This window comes from Alosa alosa, chromosome 10 (genome assembly GCF_017589495.1).
Source record: "Alosa alosa isolate M-15738 ecotype Scorff River chromosome 10, AALO_Geno_1.1, whole genome shotgun sequence".
In the NCBI taxonomy this organism is placed as follows: domain Eukaryota; kingdom Metazoa; phylum Chordata; class Actinopteri; order Clupeiformes; family Clupeidae; genus Alosa; species Alosa alosa.
Window position 1 is genome coordinate 10,252,621 of NC_063198.1, and position 19,855 is coordinate 10,272,475.

The following is a 19,855-nucleotide window of genomic DNA, read 5'->3' on the forward strand; positions in this document are numbered from 1 at the left end:
GAGCAAGGAGGTGTGAAAGAGAGAAAGAAAAGAGGGAGGAAAAGAAAAGAGAGAGATAGATGAGAGAGAGAGGAAGAGAAAAGGCTGGCGAGAAAGAGAAAGAGCTGTGAAATCCAGTGTATGAGGCACTGTGCACTCCCGCTGTGACCAGTCAGGGTAGGGAAATGTGTCTACTGGACACTCTTCTAAGCCTTTGGGCTCCAAGTGTCCTTTGGTAAAGTGTCACCTAATGGGCCCCTGGCTTATTTTGATTTAATCAATACAGATGGTTGTTGATAGATGGTTAACAGATTGTGGACAGTTTACTGAATATTTTTCAAAATGGGTATGAGCACATGTTATATGCAAACAAAGCGCACCCTCACAGCTGATTTTAGAGAGGGAGAGGGAGGGGGTGTCCAGCTGGATGCCTGGGAGAGGTCAGTGGATGGAGTGGACGGAGTGGACGGGGCATTTAGCTGGCTGAAGCAGAGCATATGCATCAGCAGCAGTGCTGCTCTCAGAGTGCTGGACCCCGTGACCCCAACGCTGCCAGCGCACTACCTCTCTAGTGCAGAGCTGCAGCAGCAGGCCAGAGGCCCACCATGGAGAGAGGAGAGAGGAGAGAGGAGAGAGGAAGAGAGGAGAGAGGAGAGAGGAAGAGAGGAGAGAGGAACATGGTGGAGAGATGAGAGAGGAAGAGGAGAGAGGGACATGGTGGAGGGAGGAGAGGGGGACATGGTGAAGAGAGGAGAGTCGTGGTAAAACATTAGAAAGGAGAGAAGGCTGTGGTTCAGAAGCTGACAGACACAAGGACGGAGGGTTCAGACAGCAGTCAAACATTTCCTTGGTTGATCTTGATGATGCCTGCTACAGTAGCCTACAACACACGTATCTGCTTATTTCAGTGACTTTTTCAGTGACAATTACTCAAAACACTGAACTCAACAAACTCACAAATAAAATGAGATGAAAATTCACCTATGAATTTGTTAATTTGTCATTTGAATACTTAAAAAGGTCAGACATCTAAACCTTTTAGCCAATGCTGCAGTTACAGGAATTGGCTGCAGCTTATGGAGGTTTCTGAGAAAAAGCTTTCAATCAGCCTGTAATTACAGTTAAGAAAACCAGGTGACAGTCCTTTCGTTCCGATCAATGACCCATCCCCTGTTTGTCTTTTGTTTAGTCCAGCCCAGGCAATCTAAATTGGGTATTGAGCAAGCATGAAAGATAGCCTAGCACGTCTAAAAAGAGACAATGCTGAGTTGCAGTTTGAAGATATCAGCACAATTCCTATGACTTTAAATTAGCGTCTCCATGGGTCAAACTAGTTTAGTGTCAAATCAAATTGTTGGCTTTGACAAAAAAAAAAAAAGGTCAATCTAGTCACAGAGATGCAAACATTTGTAGAATATCAGTCTACATTTACTCCTTACCTTAAGTGTGTGGACAGTGATTATTACGTTTACCCAAAGCTGCACTTTCCAATTTCAGGCATTTTTATCCTCTGGCCAATGTTCAAAAACTCACACCGAACCAATAACTTTATACAAATACAGCTCAGACAGACCATGAAAATACATTGTCAGTCCATGAAATGGAATTCTTTAGAGTCAACTTTGGTAGCTGTCTGTTGGCAACACCACCGTCATGGTGTGCAGTTCCCTCGCAGCACAAACATGGCTGTAACATATAGCCTCCCTTCACTGAGTTTTCAGTTCCACTGAATGAAACCATTTTTTTAAAAAGTCAAGTGTAGCCTACCCATAATGCAGCAGCTGCTGTAACTGACTTCAGGGTAATCCTTCCTTTTTATAGTTCCCTAATAGCTAATTACCTTGTAAATACACGGTAAATCATAGTACATTATTGGGTATTCACCACAGGTAACATGAAGGTAAATACAGGGAATGTAAAAGGAAGGAATTAAGTGAATTCAGACACACATCCAAGCACAGAGATGGACAAAGTCCGCACAGGGCACAAAGTCTTTAAAACTTTATCCCTCAGAAAGAACCATGGGTTTGTACAAACATCTGCAGGGATATCCTTATATCCTTAAACCTCTTGCATCACAGGTGACTCCGATCCAAGTGCTGATCTGGTGCGGGGTCCACACCAGACCCGGTGCCAGAGCTAGCTACTCTTTAGGAGCAATGGTTCCCCCTTCAGGACCCCCGCCCTTCACGCCTCTCCACCCTCCCAGTCCTGAGAGTCCTGCGACAGCCGCCTCCTCCTCTCCTCTCCTCTCCTCTCCTCTCCTCTCCAGCTGAGGCTGGATGAGACCGCAGCACTGCTGCTCACACTTTTCCGTCTGGACGCCTGTCTTGCCCTGGCCAGTGTGCATTTGAGCAAGAAGCAGGACATTTGGACGGACAGATTGGGACTGGCTGTCCCCTCTGGCTGTGTCGCTGCATCCTCCCCCTACTTGCTCTCACATCCACAACACCCCACCCCCCCCACCCCTGCCCCATCACACACACACACACACACACACACACACACACACACACACACACGCCGCCATACAGACGGGCAGCACACAGAGGAGGCAATGAGGACCCCCTTATAGCCAGAAGGCAACGGTAACCAACGGTAACGAGTGCTTTTGGTATGGAGCAGAGAGCAGCTGGACTGCAGATGAAGGACCTGCACCTCCTGTCTCAGCAGTTCTGCCCTCGCGAGCAGCACTGCCGAAAACCAGGCTGCAGTGACGCCGGCTGCTTTAAACATGGCTCCTGATCAAACTCTGTTCTGAAGCTTGCAGTTTAAAAGATGACTATACTGTTCTAACACTGTTGTAAAACTGGCATTAAAACATGGCTGCTGTTCTGAAGCTGACAGTTTAAAAGATGTCTACTAGCACTGTTCTGAAGCTTTCAGTTTAAAATATGGCTGCTGGTCTAACTCCGTACTGTAGGTGGGCTTTAGTAGGGCTAGCTGGTGTTTTCCGATTCCTTTAAAGGAAATCAACATGTAAACACACTCTCAGATGACCGACATGGGAAAGAGAACAAAAGTGTGTCACCTCCACTGTTACTAAGCTTCCACTTCCTTTTTTCTTTAACAAAAAATAGGTCTTCAGAGAAAAACACAAAGCGACTCTCATTCATGTGTAAATAAGAGTGCACCCATTTTCTCCTGTGTGACTGTCCTGTGCAAACACATACACACACACACACACACACACTTAAACACACACACACACACACACACACACACACACATTGAGCATAGAGCAGGCCAGGGGCAGCAGCTGGTGGGCTCATCCATCAGGCCTGCCTGTGTGTGTGTGTGTGTGTGTGTGTGTGGCGGCGAGTCGTGAGTCGAGCTTCCTGTGTGTCACACGCCAACGAAAGTCACCACTGACTGTAAAGAACAGAGGAGTTGACACAGCCTGAACAGGTAAAATGTACACACAATAGCCAAGGCAATAGGTACGAGGTGGCCTATATATTGGATAATCTTATTTATTGATATTCTTCAGTGTTTATTGTGCATTATTGCATACTATTTCTGTTGTCGTTCTTAGACTATTGTTTACTTTTGCGGACCCAGGGCTCCCTTGAAAAAGAGATATAAGATCTCAATGGGACTCACCTGGTAAAATAATGGATAAATAACATTTTCAAGTCAGACAATGAGCAAAGTGTCTTGTACATGAACTAAAGTTATTGTGGGGCGTCTGGGAGCATTGAGCTGATCCACCAATGCAATGGTATTAGCAAATAGATTTGGCCTGGATATTACATTAGCTACAGTTAGACTCTCCACTTTGCCCATCATTCAAGTTAAGGCCTATGTCTCTTTAGATATAAATATACAGTATGGGGTTTAGAATATCTGTCTGTATCTAAATATAAACAAGTGCAATGATACGCTCACTCTTACACCATACCAATAAGTTGTGGCACTATATTGTATGTATTTGTATCAATACTATACATTACTTTTTTTATATAGCGTGACAGGTCGAAATGGAAAGAGAAAGAATGAAAGGTAGAGAGTGATGACAGGAAGGAAAGCCTGCTGCACGACTGTTTGCTGCGCAGGTCTGTTTATCGTAATTGTTTTACACGCATTTCCGTCACAGAAAAAAAGAACAGAGAAAGAGAGACAGAGAGAGTGAGAGAAAAGGCAGGAGACATCCTCCTGAGAAGTGTGGCACGTTTTAAAAGCTAATGGAACATACACCGGCCATACGTCACAGAGACAACTTCCTCTTTTTTATAATGTCATGAACTGCACCAGTTTTCATTTCCTGAGGAGCAGCCCTGACACTTTTCCTATTTGCCGAACAACAACACGAGTGAATGTGTGTGTGTGTGTGTGTGTGTGTGTGTGTTCAACTGTGCAAAGTAAAAAACCCTATTTCATGACACTGGAGTAAATTCAAATAAATAAAAGTGCTTTCCCTTATCCATCAAAGCAATCGCCTCTACAGCAGACATACAGCCATCCACATAACAACTGCATCACACCAACACACCTTTACAGACTATTAAAAAATATACAACAAATGACTTTCTTTAACAGGACATTATTTAATCATCAGCACACATATAAACACGCTGGATACAGAACACATTGACCATTATAAACACAACTGAGTGCAGCGGGGTTGTTTCTTTGAAATGATATTCCACTCACAGCAGGCCTCCCACTTAATAAGTGTGTTGCATTGTGTTGTGTGTGGAGACATGTTGTGTGTGAGGATGAGTGTGAGGAGAGGTGTTAAGCTCAGGGAACTCAGATCAGAGACTAGTATGTGGATCAGAGACAGATAGGAGGGGGGTGGAGAGGGGAGCCGGGACAGTAAGTCCTGTTTTCGCATTCCCAGTCTGCGTGTCTCTGCGTGTCTTACGTCAACAGGATGGGCACCACCAATCTGGCAACATGCTTCTGGCTGTGACCCAGTTTCTTTTTTTTTACCACAGCACTGACCTTGTGCCTGTGTAGGGCATTCTTCAGACATACACACACACACACACACACCCAAACACAACTGGGGAGAGGACAAGACACATATACACAGATAGACTAACATAAGCACACACACTTACTCATTCACACTGACACACTGACATTCAGAGATCAGACAGGAATACATGCGCAGGAACATACATGCACGCAACAAACACACACACACACACACACACACACACACACACACAATCTTAAATATTTACTGATGCTCTCTCTCCTCCACACAAACCCCCACTTACACACACTCACACACACCCATAAATACCAAGTCGGGCTTAAAACTATAACGGTGACAGAAATATCGGCACTTAAAGGAGATCCAGAGAACTCTGTTGACATACTGCAGGCGTTCAGCAGGCTCTAAATATCCCCATGCCGCCTGCTAATTATTTTTGGCATGACGACAAACACTGCAAATGACATGTCAAGGTAATGTTACGGTCAGGATTTGGAGAGCTTGTGCCGTTTGTCACAGTCAAACAGTCATGACCTGTATCACCACAGAGTGGAATGAGAGAGAGAGAGATAGAAAGTGTAGTGAGAGAGAGAGAGAGAGAGAGGGAGGGGAGAAAAGTCGTCGAGGAAGAGAGAAGAGGCACATGCATTTGATTAGGCTGACGTGTGCTGCCTACACATCCTTCCCACCTGGCGGTGTTGCACAGCTCAGATAGCACGCAGGCTTAGGGCTTTGTAGGCCCCGTCTTATCTGCAGCACACACACCCCACTCCAGTGCGCCAAGCACAAAAAGAGAAGAATTTCCTCCCGCTAATTCCAGCTCCCTGTGGTTTAGCCTGGTTTGCCTACTTGTCAGAGCCCTCTGATACCAAGTCTCTCTCGCTCTCAACACCCCAACCCCACACATACCACTGGGACACACACACACACACACACACACACACTCACACACATGCACAAAACACACACACACACACACACACTCACACACATGCACAAACACACACACACACATGCACAAACACACACATTCAAACACACATACACAAACACACACACACCCACACACACACACTGCAACCCAAAGACTTGAGGGGCCCCTTGAACGTGCTGTTATTTAACAGTGTATCGGGTTCGTATTTGATCAATGGAAAGAGCTCTTTAAGCCTGCTGGTCAGGGCCTCTGCTGTTCCCTGAGTTCCTCGGCCCGGGTCAGCTCTGTGTGTGTGTGTGTGTGTTTCAGACAGCTCGGGCTTTAATCCCGTGTGTTTTGCTCCCCTCCCCGCAGGTTTAGGGGGGGTGGAGCAGGGCGCTAGCTCCTTCAAAAGGGTGTGTGGGTGTGTGGGGTGAAAAGGGCATAGATAGACCTCCATAAAGGAGTTCACACAACAAGACAAACAAGACAAGCACGGTTCACAAAGAATAATATGCAAGGATGGATGCGCGCACATGAACCAAAAAATACAACATACATTCAAAATGCATATGACAAACATAAAAAGCAAAAGCACACAAACTACATGTACAGCCATCCATGTACACAGCCATAATCTTAGCTGTCAGATTTTTCAGAAAACGAAGTTACTTTTACCTTCAAAGTGTTTATTTGCTTTAGTGTTTTATTTGTTTGTTTGTTTATTTGTTTGTTTGTGTTTGTTTATCTGTAACTGATTGTCCTGTGCAATTGATGTGGGGTCCCATGTGATCTTGCGTGAGAGAATCAAAGGGGAGCCAACCCACTCTCCTCCCCTGAACTTCATCCCACTTCCCAGCAGGAGCAGCAGCAGCCACGGGCGGCTGGGTTACATAAAGCGCTCGCCTCGCTTCCGGCTGTTTTTGAGCTGTCCGCAGGACTTCTTCATAGGTTTTAGTGGGAGAGAGAGAGAGAGAGAGAGAGAGAGAGAGAGGGAAAGAGAGAGACAGATTAACCTCAATTCGTCGTCCACAACACATTAAATCCTTAAAACAAGCCCTGCCACCACCACTCACCACCGCCTCGTTGCCACCACCACACATAGATGCACGCTGCGCCACACCCACCAGTGGAATTAGCGCCGATGCGCATTTATTAATTTCTCCGCCTTCCGAACACTCCATCCTTCTCAGTAATTGTTCTGGGGGAGGGATCCGCCTCCACCGCAGCTCAGATGAAGACGTGACATATTTACCGCGGGTGCCATCTGAGTTTACGCCATGAAGCTGGTGTAATCCGTGATTTCAGAAGAAAAGGGCAGTGTGGATGCTGTGTTTACGGGCCGCGACAGCACAGAGGGCTCTCCACACTCCACATGCTGAGGGGTGATAATACACGGCTCTTAGGCCTTACGTAACCGCCGACGACAATCGCTCCCATTTACAATACCGCATGTTTATTCGTTCTGACAGTCCAGTGGGATGTTCTGCTGAGACAACATTCATGCCACACAGGGAGCCATGGCTGCACAGGCTAAAAGTGAAAGTAGGCTTTTGGAGCACCAGCAGAGAGATTAAAGCACTAACCTCTGTGCTGCCCACAACTGTAGCACCACACAAGTTGAGGTTTTGTTTTTTGTATGACGGGGGCACCATGTGTGTCGCCTGTGTTCATATTGATCCAGACTCCGAGGCCACATGGAGGCCTGGCCTGAATCCTGTTCAGTTTAACCTACATTGCACGCACACACACCCCCACACACACACACACACACACACACACCCACACCCACATAGACACACACACACACACACACACACACACACACACACACACACACACACACACACACACACACACACACGCACACACACAACCCTGGGCGTCCATTCACTGTAAGCCTGAATGTGGTAACTCATGCAGTACTGGCCCCTCAGCAGCAGCCAGCCCCTCCAAAAGGGTCCAACAATCTCCTCTCATGATTCTGAACACGGACAACTTGCTAAGGAAGAAGAAGAAGAGAAAAAAAAATGGCTGTGCAACGATCAGAAATAGCAGAGTGAAATGAATATCTGTGTGCCCAAGCTATCCCAGTGATCCCCGCTCATTCTCCACAACTTTGTTGGACGGCAGCAGAATATAAATTCACAAGGGTGGCTGTGGATCTCTTCTTCTCCTTTTGTTACCACTTTAGGTTTTTTAATCAATCACTCTGATCTGGCAAGAGGATCAGAGGAATGTGTGAATATACAACCCAAATAGAGCAAAGCCTCTTAGGTATGAAACCAGGTCAGAGAGCTTGTAATGTGCATTTAGTATAGGGGATTACTCCACTATCATCTTTACAGCATGCTCGATTCCTACACGTCAGACACATCAAAGATGATGGGGCCAGGCTTGTGATATTTGGATAACCTTTAAACTATCTGCTGGGGAAAAAAAACATGTGATGGATGGATGAGGGAAGAGAAAGAGATGTTGAGAAACGGAGAGAGGGAGGAGAGGAGAAACAGAGAGTGCAAATTACTGACAGAGAGGAACTGAAGGAGATAAAGAGAGAGAGAGATGGAGAGACGAAGACTAATGAAGAGGGAGAGATGTGATACTATACAGAGGAAGGAAGAGAGTGAGAGAAGAGGAGTAGAGAGAGGTGTGACATTGTGAGAGAGAGAGAGAGAGAGAGAGAGGAGTATAAAGTAAGAGAGAAATGGAGATGCGGAGAGGGAGTGTGGTGCCCCCGACTCAGGAGTTGGGTGTTCTCTGCACTCAGGTGTATTGCAGGTCAAACGGCTCATTACCTGGAGTAATCTCTCTCTCTCTCTCTCTCTCTCTCTCTCTTTCTCTCTCTCACTCTCTCTCTCTCACACACACACTTTCTCTCGCTGTCTCTTTCTTTCTCTCTCAGAAGCTGAGCATAATGTGCCAAGGAGAACACAGCACAGTCAACACACTCCGCGAACTCTCACATCCACATCCAACACCTCGCCCTCACCACCCACCCTCCACTCCATCTCTCAGCACGCCCCGTGAGCCCTCTCGCCCCTCCAGACTCCTCTTGCTCCGTGTCACACCAGGAAACACAGGGGAGGCCTGTTTGCAAGGGTACACATACATTTGCAAGGCTGCATGTGAGCATCGACATCCCCTCAGCTTGTATGTCATACTGTCACTCTCTGCACACTCTCTCTTTCTCTCTCTCTCTCTCACACACTCTGTTGTCTTACCCTAACAACACAACACCATCATTCATTTATCCATCCATCTTTCCCTCCATCCATCCATCCATCCACCCATCGATCCTCTGTGCCTCCAAAGGCCTGGTTCACCTGGGTGATGTCCTCTGACAGCAGGCGAGGGCTTGTGTTATCCGCACATCCCCACTCATTTGTCATCATTTCCATAAACAGGGCTGGGTATTCACCGCGGGCCTCGGCCAGGGCTGATTTACTCACATCGCGACCGTGGTGTGCGTTGATACTTTGTAATTAAACATCCAGGCTGGTATTTTTGCAGAGCCAGCAAAAACAGACTAAAAGATGGGATCGTTCCAGTTCATGTTTTCTGAACCAATTTCATGCACAATTTGCTCTGTGTGGGATGAGTGTATGTGTGTGTGTGAGTGTGTATAAGAGAGAGAGAGAGAGGGAGAGAGGGGGGGGGAGTAAGTGAGTGAGTGAGCGTGTGTGTGTGTGTGTGTGTGTGTGTGTGTGTGTGTGTGTGTGTGTGTGTGTGTGTGAGTGAGACACAGAAAGAGAGTGTGTGTGTCAAAGCTCTCCTCAAACCAAGAGCATAAGGCTGCAGCGTTCTCGTCCATACTCTGGTTTCACAGCTTCTGAAAACAATCTAGAGAGAGACTATTTAAATAATACAATGTGGTCTACTTGTTGTAGTGACTAGGTTAGTGAGTGTCAAATGAGTGAATGTGTGTTCATATCAGGTAACGTGCTGTTTGCACAGTCTTGTATGATCTATTCTGATTCTCTTTTATCTTAAGTCACTTCCCATGTCTCTATAAACTTCTGTACACACAATTAATTTGCTGAGAAGCAGCACTGCTTTTGTCAATCCAAAATGTTCTTTGTGAAATTAAACCTATTTTGGTGTGTTTAAAAGCAACATTATGATTAATAACCTTAAAATAAGATGTAAAATCCTTTTGATGCTACAGTGACTTGCTGTCTCTGTCATGGTCACTATGTGCCAGGAACACTTGGAAAAGCAACTTTGATGAAACCCTGGTGGACCAGGCACAAGACTTCTCATGGGAACTGCACGTTGATTTACAGCAAAACATCACACACCTCTACTCTTCAGCCAGCTATAAGACATTAGCTCCATACTCTCAGTATGGACATCATGGCAGAGGCAATAGAAAATGATGTCAAAAGAAGTGAGGAAGAGTTTAGCACTTACTAGTCCAACAGCAAGAAAGCCAGCTTGGTATCTGTCTTACTGTAGATCCTCTTCATCTCTCTCAGTATTCTGCTTTAAAACAAACAAACAAGAAAATAAATTGGCTAGTGGACTTGGGCACATCTCGTGTTCTCTTTAAATGTATATAGCTTTTTTGAAAATATCCAGAGGTACCCCTGGTGTGTGCTATGTGCACTTAGTCTTCTTTTATTTTTCCATGACTCCAACCATTTGGTAAGTTCCCTTAAGAATGGGCCTATTCATTTCAGCTTAATGTGCTTTATATCACCCCCCCCCACACACACACACACACACACACACACACACACATACACCAGTATCAGTATTCTAGTCAAGTGTTGGTAACATAATAAACATAGTGTGTGGTGTGCAATGCATGTGCAAATGTAGACTAATGCATGGCGAAAAATTGTCTTAGCTTGCATGCTAACATGTTTATATAGCATATATTACATTGAGGTCAAAACCTTGGATTCCATCAGACTGTCTCTCTCACTGTGCTGTTGGACATTAGCATATTAAATTGGCCCTTTTATTCTGGCTATGTGCTAACCTGTCAAGTGACATCTATTCCCAGCAAGGGACATGCACAATGTCTAGCGCTGCCAGTTTCTAGCATTACTGTATGTCAGACCAGTCAACATGAGGGGGAACTCTGCAAAGGAGACCCCAAGAGAGAGTTGGGGCTTTAAAGGACTGAAGTGTATTAAGTGTTAGTGTTTGTGTGTTTGTGTGTAGTTAGCATCTGTTAGTATACATGTGTGTGTGTGTGTGTGTGTGTGTGTGTGTGTGTGTGTGTGTGTGTGTGTGTGTGTGTGTGTGTGTGTGTGTGTGATGACAGCTCTTTCACACTGTAGGGGTAGTAGTACTGCTCTGCTCTGCTGTGGTTGGGGGGCAGACCTCAGTGGAGAGCTTACCAAACAGCCCCATGCAGAACAGTCAGCTTCCTGTTTATATGTCTGCATACCTGCTGTTATATATATATGCGTGTGTATGCGTGCGTGCATGCGTGCGTGCGTGAGAGAGAGAGAGAGAACTGTAGTCACACCATAGTGACAGAGAGCAACACAGAAAAGTTACAAATAACAGACAAGAGGAACAAATTCAGTGCGTGTGTCTGTCTGTATCTGTGTGTGTCTGTCTGTGTGTGTGCGAGAGAGTAAGAGAGAGGGTCAGAGAGGAGGAGAGAGAGAGAGAGAGAGAGAGGCAGCTGCTCTTTCTCAGCAGGAGTTCACACCCAATCTGCTACAAACGCACACAAACACACACACACACACACAAACGCCTATGTTATCCAAACACATATACAGTAGATACCCTTCAATCACACTTCAATCACACGCAATCAAAGTAAGTAGCCAGATTACATACGCTAAGCCTACCTGACCCATTCACACATACACATACACTCCTGCACACTAAGAAATCACACATGATGACACAAAATCATCCATTTTCACACACCAACAAACACCCCCCACACACACACACACTCCTGTTCACCTTTCTATCTCCCTGAACACTGCTTGTCTATACCTAATCCCTCACACACAGATCCATGCAGCAGCATAACACACACCAGATGCAGAATGCTGCATCATCAAGGGATTCACACAACACAAGAGCATGCGCGCACAAATACAAAAAAACACACACAGACACACACACACACACACACACACACACACAAACACACACACACACAGAGACAAACAAACACACACACCACACACACACACACACACACACACACACACACACACACACAGACACACACATATATTGGCATGTTCAGTCTCTCTATGTCCAGACTCTCATACTGTACAACATAAATCAACACACATTTACACTATAAGTATTTACTTATTTGTTTACTAATGTAATGTGATTCCCCTTACTGGCACAGTGACTTAGTGAGCATGCTTGTTGTTTGACTGTGCACATAAAGTTGTTAAACCTGTTAACATGATAGACAAAACCTATATGGACCAGAAAATCAGTCTCCATTTGGCCTATCGGTCTTTGGTCATTTGTGATCTTGTGTTTGTCTCGTGGTTTGTGTGTGTGTGTGTGTGTGTGTGTGTGTGTTTGTGTGGAAACAGAGTGGGATGGTGTGGTGGCTACATGGCATTCCTGTTGACTGTGGTGGGTGGAGGCAGGCACATCAGTAATGCAGCAGGATGTGAATGTGTGTGTGTGTGTGTGTGTGTGTGTGTGTGTGTGTGTGTGTGTGTGTGTGTGTGTGTGTGTGTGTGTGTGTGTATGTGTGTGTGTGTGTGTACGTGCGTGCGCAGAGAGAGCAAAAATGAGCATGTGGTAGAACCTGATGGTGTGGGGCCGGAGGGGGCACACTCCAACAACAACACACTGATGAGCAGATACACACACACACACACACACACACGCACACACATCCCTTTGTGTGTATATGTCATCTATGTTGTGCTGTATAACTCCAATGACAGTCAGTCCTGTGCCCATCTGTAGGGATGTGGGCTGATCCACCATTACTCTCTCAACTCTTCTCTCTCTGACACACACACACACATTCTCTCTCTCTCCCTCTCTCTCTCTCTCTCTCTCTCTCTCTCCCTCTCTCTCTCTTTCCCTCTCTCTGTGGTGAGCCTATTCCTCAGTCAGGACAGTTCCCCTCATGAGAGAGTGCAGTGAAGGTGAGACTGTTTTTAAAGGGCAGATTGCTATCATTTAAAGTGTTGCCTGGTGTATGTGTGTGTGTGTGTATGTGTGTATGTGTGGGTGAGTGAGAGAAAGAGAGAGAGAGAGAGAGAGAGAGAGAGACCATGTATGAGGCATCCAGCGAGTGCCCTCTCATAGACCTGACCAGACGAGACTGCAATTAACATGGGGGATGGCAGAGGTAACGGATGCCAAGTTTTTCCCCTTGAAATCCCCCCTTTAATCCATCACGAGGGGTCACCAGTGCTGGGGTGGCAGGTAATGAATTATGGCAAACCAGGCCACCCTGGCCCTTACACAAACCTTGCCATGGATTAGTGGTCAGCTTGATCCATGAACTCAGGGACATCATGGGTACAGGGAAACAAAACACTTTACAGTGTTTATGTATGGTTGTTAGTGCATGTGTGTGTATGTGTGTGTGTGTGTGTGTTTTATCTGTGTGCATCTATATTTTCCTGTTTGTGTGTCTCTACTGCAGTCATTAGAAACTCATTTGCAGATTGGCTGATCAATCTGGCTGGTTTCACATTAGTAAGGTCCACCGATTTACTGCCCGGAGGAGACTGTGAACTCAAACAGCCGTTAGCTATCCCCATGGCCTCTCCCTCAGACCACCGCCACTCAACTAGCATCATCTTGGGCCTTAAGTTGGGGCTCTGGAGCCTTAATCAAATTCAAAGGAGCCTGGTGCAGATAAATTCACATTTTCCAATTAGGTTTAATTAGTCGCGTTCGATTCTGGCTAAAACACAGCAGCTCTTCGACAGTAAATCCTACAAGAGGGATATCCCAGGAGAGAGAGAGAGAGAGAGAGAGAGGGAGGGAGAGAGAGAGAGAGAGAGAGAGAGAAAGAGTGAGAGCAGACATTTCCATCCCCCAAGCTACAAAATGAACCCCCTCCTTCGAAGTCGGTCTCGCCCAACTCTTTCATAGGAGGAAGCATGGAAAATCTCTGGGGGGGATATTGGATCGATCCAGGTGCTGGTGATGAATTTGGGCTGCGCTGGTAAGCCGTTTAATGTCGGCATCAGTGCGGCGCTTGCTTCAGCTGCGTTCGGCTGAAATCTGCACAGTAATCCATTTTCACAGTCACGCTTCACTGTGTCAGGGAGCTAGTCTGTGTGCCTGTGTGCCTGTGTGTGTGTGTGTGTGTGTGTGTGTGTGTGCATGCATGTGTGCCTGTGAGTGTGTGTGTGTGTGTGTGTGTGTGTGTGTGTGCGTGTGTGTGTGTGTGTGTGTGTGTGTCAGAGTGCCTGTATGTGCACACAGAGGTTTATAAATATGCACCACTCTCCCCTGAAAAACGTTATCCCTGTGGCTAGTGGATGGGATTTCAGTCCGTATAAAAAGAAAAATAAGGAAAGGGAGGTGGAAAAACAGATAGACAAGTAGAGAGAGGGAGAGAGAGGTGAAAAAGAGTGAAAAGGTAGGCTAGAGAAAGAGGGACATAGATACCCATAAAGAGAAAAGGAAAGCGATAGTGAGAGAAACAGAGGTAGAAAGAGAGACAGAGCTTCGTGGGGCTCCTCTCTCTCCTCCCAGCTAATGACAACAGCATCCTCTAAAGGTCAGCTTGGTTATTTCAGTGCGCGGGGCAACAGGAGAGCCGCACTAGTTTGATGGAAACCTCCGCTGGCCTTCATTATCCTTTAACACAGTTGTGGAGAGACCAGTGCCCTCCTCCCGGTGACCTTTATATAAAACCAGTATTAGGGACTTTATAATGAAACGAGGTGATATTTTCTGCACCAATTATAAAGCCATACGTCTGTGTTTACAGCAGGTACGTTCCAACAAGGGCAGCGCACCACCAACATGCAGAAATGTATGGCTGCAACCAGGCATAATGGAACGAGAAACCATGATAAATAGTTACCACGATAAAAAGTTAATTAAAGTTACCAACCCCGTTTTAACAAGTGGTAATTTCATTCAGAGGTAGTAAAAACACGGTGTTAAAACCATACACGTGGGGAGAGAAGTAGCTAGCCTATGCATCCAATGTGACATCGTTTTAATAACTAAGCCCTTGAAAAAACATACACGTTTCGTTAAATAGTTAGACGAGGAACGTCAAGGACAAGCCGTGATTAAAAACCGGCTGTACATCACCCGGGTGATCATAATGAGAATGCCCTTGCGAGAGGGACGTTTCATCTGCGGTAATCATGTTCGCCCGACTCCCTCGCCGACCAGTTCATCAGCACTTACAGGGACGACGTCAAAGGTTAATGCGAAACGCCTCGACTAATTAACTAGCAGTTTGACTTCCCGCACCTTTAGCAGTCAGACCTGCGTCCCTCCACCGCCCCCCGCAACTGTCACCAACACCTCTCACCTGTCACATTTCCTACGACACGCATCCTGGGATTAGTGGAACAGATCACTGAGTTCTTCTGGTTTCGGAGATAGAGCTTCCGGTATGAACAAATCGGGGGGAGAGAGTTTATTTTAGTAAAGAGGCTATGGTTTTTTTTCTTTTTGGTGTGTATAGGCCTATGTGTGTGTAATTGGCAAGCAGCATCAGGAGATGTATGATGCCTTTAGAGAAACCTTGATAGCAGCCAGGCAAGGTCACACTGATGAATGAGTGTGTCACACTCCCCTGGCATCCAGATCACTTCTGTTTCCTGTGGTGTATATAGATTACATGTTTCACGGCTATACTGCTATTTGCTTCAACATATTCCAAACACATACACATACAGTGTCTCCTCACTCACACACACACATTCCCTCTCTCTCTCTCTCTCACACACACACACACTCACACATACTCGCACACACACATACACACACACAAACCTGATGTTTAAAACACGAGTATGAATCATATTTGCTGTGGGCTGTATTGGACACGGTGGTGTTAACACCGGACACAATCTGGACACCAAAATAACTGCACTGAACGTGAAATGGAAAAACCCTTCCATGCAGTCCATGTCAGTTTGTCAAGCGTGCAGCTGCCCTGAATGAGGCCATGGCGCACGCCTCAGTCAGTACAGCGGCTGGCTGCTGCCTGCCCGACAACACAGAATGACGGCTGCCTTAATGCAATAAGACCTTCAGATTAACAGCGCGACTGAGAGCTCAGTTGCGAATGCAAATATGCATAACTAGCTGGCAAACGAAATGTGGTGAGGGAACAAGGTGCGAAGCTGATCAGAACCTGAGCAGACTCCTGAAAGTAAACGTGACGCTTGTGCGATATGCATATTATGCAGATCAATATGCGCATATTATCAGCAGCAGCATACACCTACACAAGTCAACACTTTCTGTCCAGAATAATAATAGATCACAAATTGCTGCGCATCAAACTGCTCTGCATGTACATCAGTGTCACACAGTGTCTGTATGATGTCAAGTTGATCTCCATTTTCTTGTTGGTTTGTTACTGAATGTCGACTTATTTCCAGTGTGTCTTTGTAATGTGCATTCTAGTTGCTGAATCCCAAATGCCTTGCCAAAATCTTATGTAAACTTTGATCTGAAATGATTCATATGAAAGTATTTTGTGCAAATCACATACAAAAATCCATATGAAAGTATTTTGTGCATGATCAGGTACAAAAACCATATGTATATGTATTCACATGTAGGCGTCCATAACTGAGAAGGCGTTAGTGGCAACATCATGACAGAATGGATAAATGTCATTAACAATGCTAACATTTATCAGTATTTATAATTTCTCTGGAGACCTACAATTTTTAAGTACCTTATCTTGTAAAAAGTATTTTTTGAGATTTTTTTTTAACCGTCACAATTAACTGTATGTCCCAGATTTCCATGTGTGTGTGTGTGTGTGTGTGTGTGTGTGTGTGTGTGTGTGTGTGTGTTCTTGTGACACTTGAGACAGCAGTATAGAGATAACAGCAGCTCTCCAGCAGTGTGTCTGTCTGGCGTAGTGTCTCCAGGCTCTATGCAGATTGAGGAAACTCACTCAACACTCACTCACGTCTCTCCAGACACCAGGCTCTCAGACCTGCTCTCATGTTGTGCAAGGACTTCACAAGCTCCAACTTCCTGACACGGATTTACAGGGAGAACTTCCTTCAATCCAAACAACGAAAATAATATTACTGAGACCTAATCACCGACAATCATATCATTCATCTGGGGGAAAAAAATGTCACCATAATCAAGTAACAATAAACACTATGGACTTTGATTTCCCAGTTCAGGTTAGGGGGCTTAATTATAAGAGACAGTTGTTCTGTTCATTGGTGTTCATTTCATTCCATCACTGAGCCAGTGATGTGGAGGTTGCAGTGGTGTAGTCTACGCAGGACTACGTCCAATTCCGTAACACTCACTCACTCACTCACTCACTGTCACTGCAGTCACCGCAGGACTACGTGTCCTCTAATGTTTTTAAATTGTCCTAAAATTGTTGAGAATTGCTCTAAAACTTAAACTGTTTACCATGTTGTTAGTCGCTTTGGCTAAAAAGCGTCAGCCAAATGTAATGTAATGTAATGTAATGTAAATGTAATACGCAGGACTACGCAGTATACCCACTTAAAAAGCATCACCATCTCAGTATACCCACTAAAAATAGGCAACGATACGTTATACATATTAACATTTGGGGTTGATCACAGTAGGCTATACCCACTACAGCTAACAAGACTACATCACAGAATACCCACTACAGCTAACTAGACTACACCACTGGGAGGTTGTATATCACTACAGTTTTAACAGGTGTATATTACACAGGTTTCACTGGAGGCGTGCATGATCACAGAAGTGCTAATAAAGTATTATGACAGGGATGTAAATGCAGGTAGCTAGGGTTTAGGGTGTGGGTAGCCTAAGGTGCTTTGTTAGGTTTTGGTCAGTCCCACTTCCACCGTGAGCATGTTCAGTGTCCTTACTCATAAAGGGGCTCTGTTACAGTTATGTTGTTGTCCTGCATGTGTCTGACTTGCTGATAATAAACGGCAGAGAGGCAATCAGCTAATGGTGCGTGTTCGTTTGATGCCCACACCACACTGGTGTCAGAAGTTGGATGGGAACATGTTCACGCCCGTAATGTCAACAAAGCACCTTATAGCTACCCACACACCAAACCCTGGCTACCTGTATACATCCCCGTCACAGTATCTTCACCAAAAAAGGAGGACATAATGCCGCATCTATAAATTACTATGGTGTACGTAGGACTCTGGTATACTCTCATTTAAAATACAATTTGTGTGGCTTAAAGATGATGTTTGTGTAGCTGAATAGGAAAAAATATTAATGAAAAGTCAAAAGTGCTTGTTCACAGTATTTATATGTATTCAATACCTTGTGGTGTTCAAAAACTGACCACTGAGATTAATCTTTTAAAGTGCAGAGTGCCACAAAGCATAACATGTGTGGACTTAAATGTAAAAACAAATAACAGGTAACATAATAAAAATGTTTTTTTAAAAAGTGTGTGTGAATGAGTGAGTGGGTGAGTGAGTGAGTGAGTGAGTGAGTGTTACGGCATTGGACGTTGTGCTGCGTCCCAGCAAAGATTCTAGAACTCCACTCTTCAAGCCTGTCCCAAAAAGGAGGACAAATACGCATCCTGCTTGATGTTGCACAGGACGCAGGACAGGCCATTGAAAATCAGGACTGTCCTCCCTAAAGCCGGACGTCTGGCCACCCTAGGTGGTGTGTATTATAAATGTATTTTTGCCTGGGTGTTGTGTTATGATTTGTGGCATGTTTTGGTGGCGTGTATGGTCTGTGATGGGATGTTGCGTGTGGTGTTGTATTGTGTTTTTTGTTGTTGTTGTGTTCTCTGTTATGTGTTGTGTCATGGTGCATGTGGTATGATGTGGTGGTGTAGTGTGCTGTGTTGTGTTATGGTTTGTGGTTTGGTGTGGTGTGCTGTGTTGTGTTATGGTTTGTGTGTGGTATGATGTGGTGTTGTGGTATGCTCTGCTGTGTTGTTATGGTTTGTGTGTGGTATGATATGGCTTGGAGTGTTGTGTTGTGCTGTGTTGTGTTATGGTTTGTGTGTGGTATGATATGGCTTGGTGTGTTGTGCTGTGTTGTGTTATGGTTTGTGTGTGGTATGATATGGCTTGGTGTGTTGTGTTGTGCTGTGTTGTGTTATGGTTTGTGTGTGGTATGATATGGCTTGGTGTGTTGTACTGTGCTGTGTTATGTTATGGTTTGTGTGTGGTATGATATGGCTTGGTGTGTTGTGCTGTGTTGTGTTATGGTTTGTGTGTGGTATGATATGGCTTGGTGTGTTGTGTTGTGCTGTGTTGCGATTTGTGTGCTGTATGATGTGGTGTTGTGGTACTGTGTGCTGTGTGCTGTGTTGTGTTGTGCTCTGTTACGGTTTATGTGCGGTATGATGTGGTGTTGTGGTGTTGTGCTGGCAGACTGCAGGCGTTTCTCTGGTGTCATGTGTGATCAGACAGACAGGGCCGTCTCCTCGTCCTGGGCCATGGTCTGATGCCAGGAGATTAGGGCTTTGCCCTGCTCTCTCCAATGTGCACACTGACAGAACTAATTGGTCAAGGTCACGAGGAGTTGCCATAACAACCAGACACGCAAGCCGCAAGGCTTCGATTTTCTCTGTCCTGTCTACCCCCACCCCCAACCAAATCTCTTTCCTTATTTTTGGCCTCTGCAAGGACTTAGTGTAAAGGCAATGTGTAATATGCAATATGTGTGTATATCTATGAAAGTGCATGCGTTTGTTTTTCTTTAGGACTGTATATGATTGTGTATGTGTGCTTGCGTTATACAGTTGAAGGTTGCTTTTTTGGGCAGACCCAGTAAGTGCATGAGTATGTTTTTTTTTTGGATTGTAGTTGTGTAAATCTGTGTGTGTGTGTGAGTGTGAGTGTGTGTGTGTGTGTGTGTGTGTGTGTGTGTGTGTGTGTGTG

General features: G+C 45.3%; 1 protein-coding gene across 1 annotated transcript in view; it reads right to left on the reverse strand.

Moving 5' to 3' along the window:
- pnp4a (purine nucleoside phosphorylase 4a) overlaps positions 1-19,855 on the reverse strand; it is a 108,007-nt gene that overhangs the window by 74,966 nt on the left and 13,186 nt on the right. The window contains exon 2 of the mRNA XM_048255360.1: positions 10,251-10,319. Within this exon, the coding sequence (XP_048111317.1) occupies positions 10,251-10,306 (56 nt within the window). The 5' untranslated portion in view covers positions 10,307-10,319. The remainder of the gene's footprint in view (positions 1-10,250; positions 10,320-19,855) is intronic.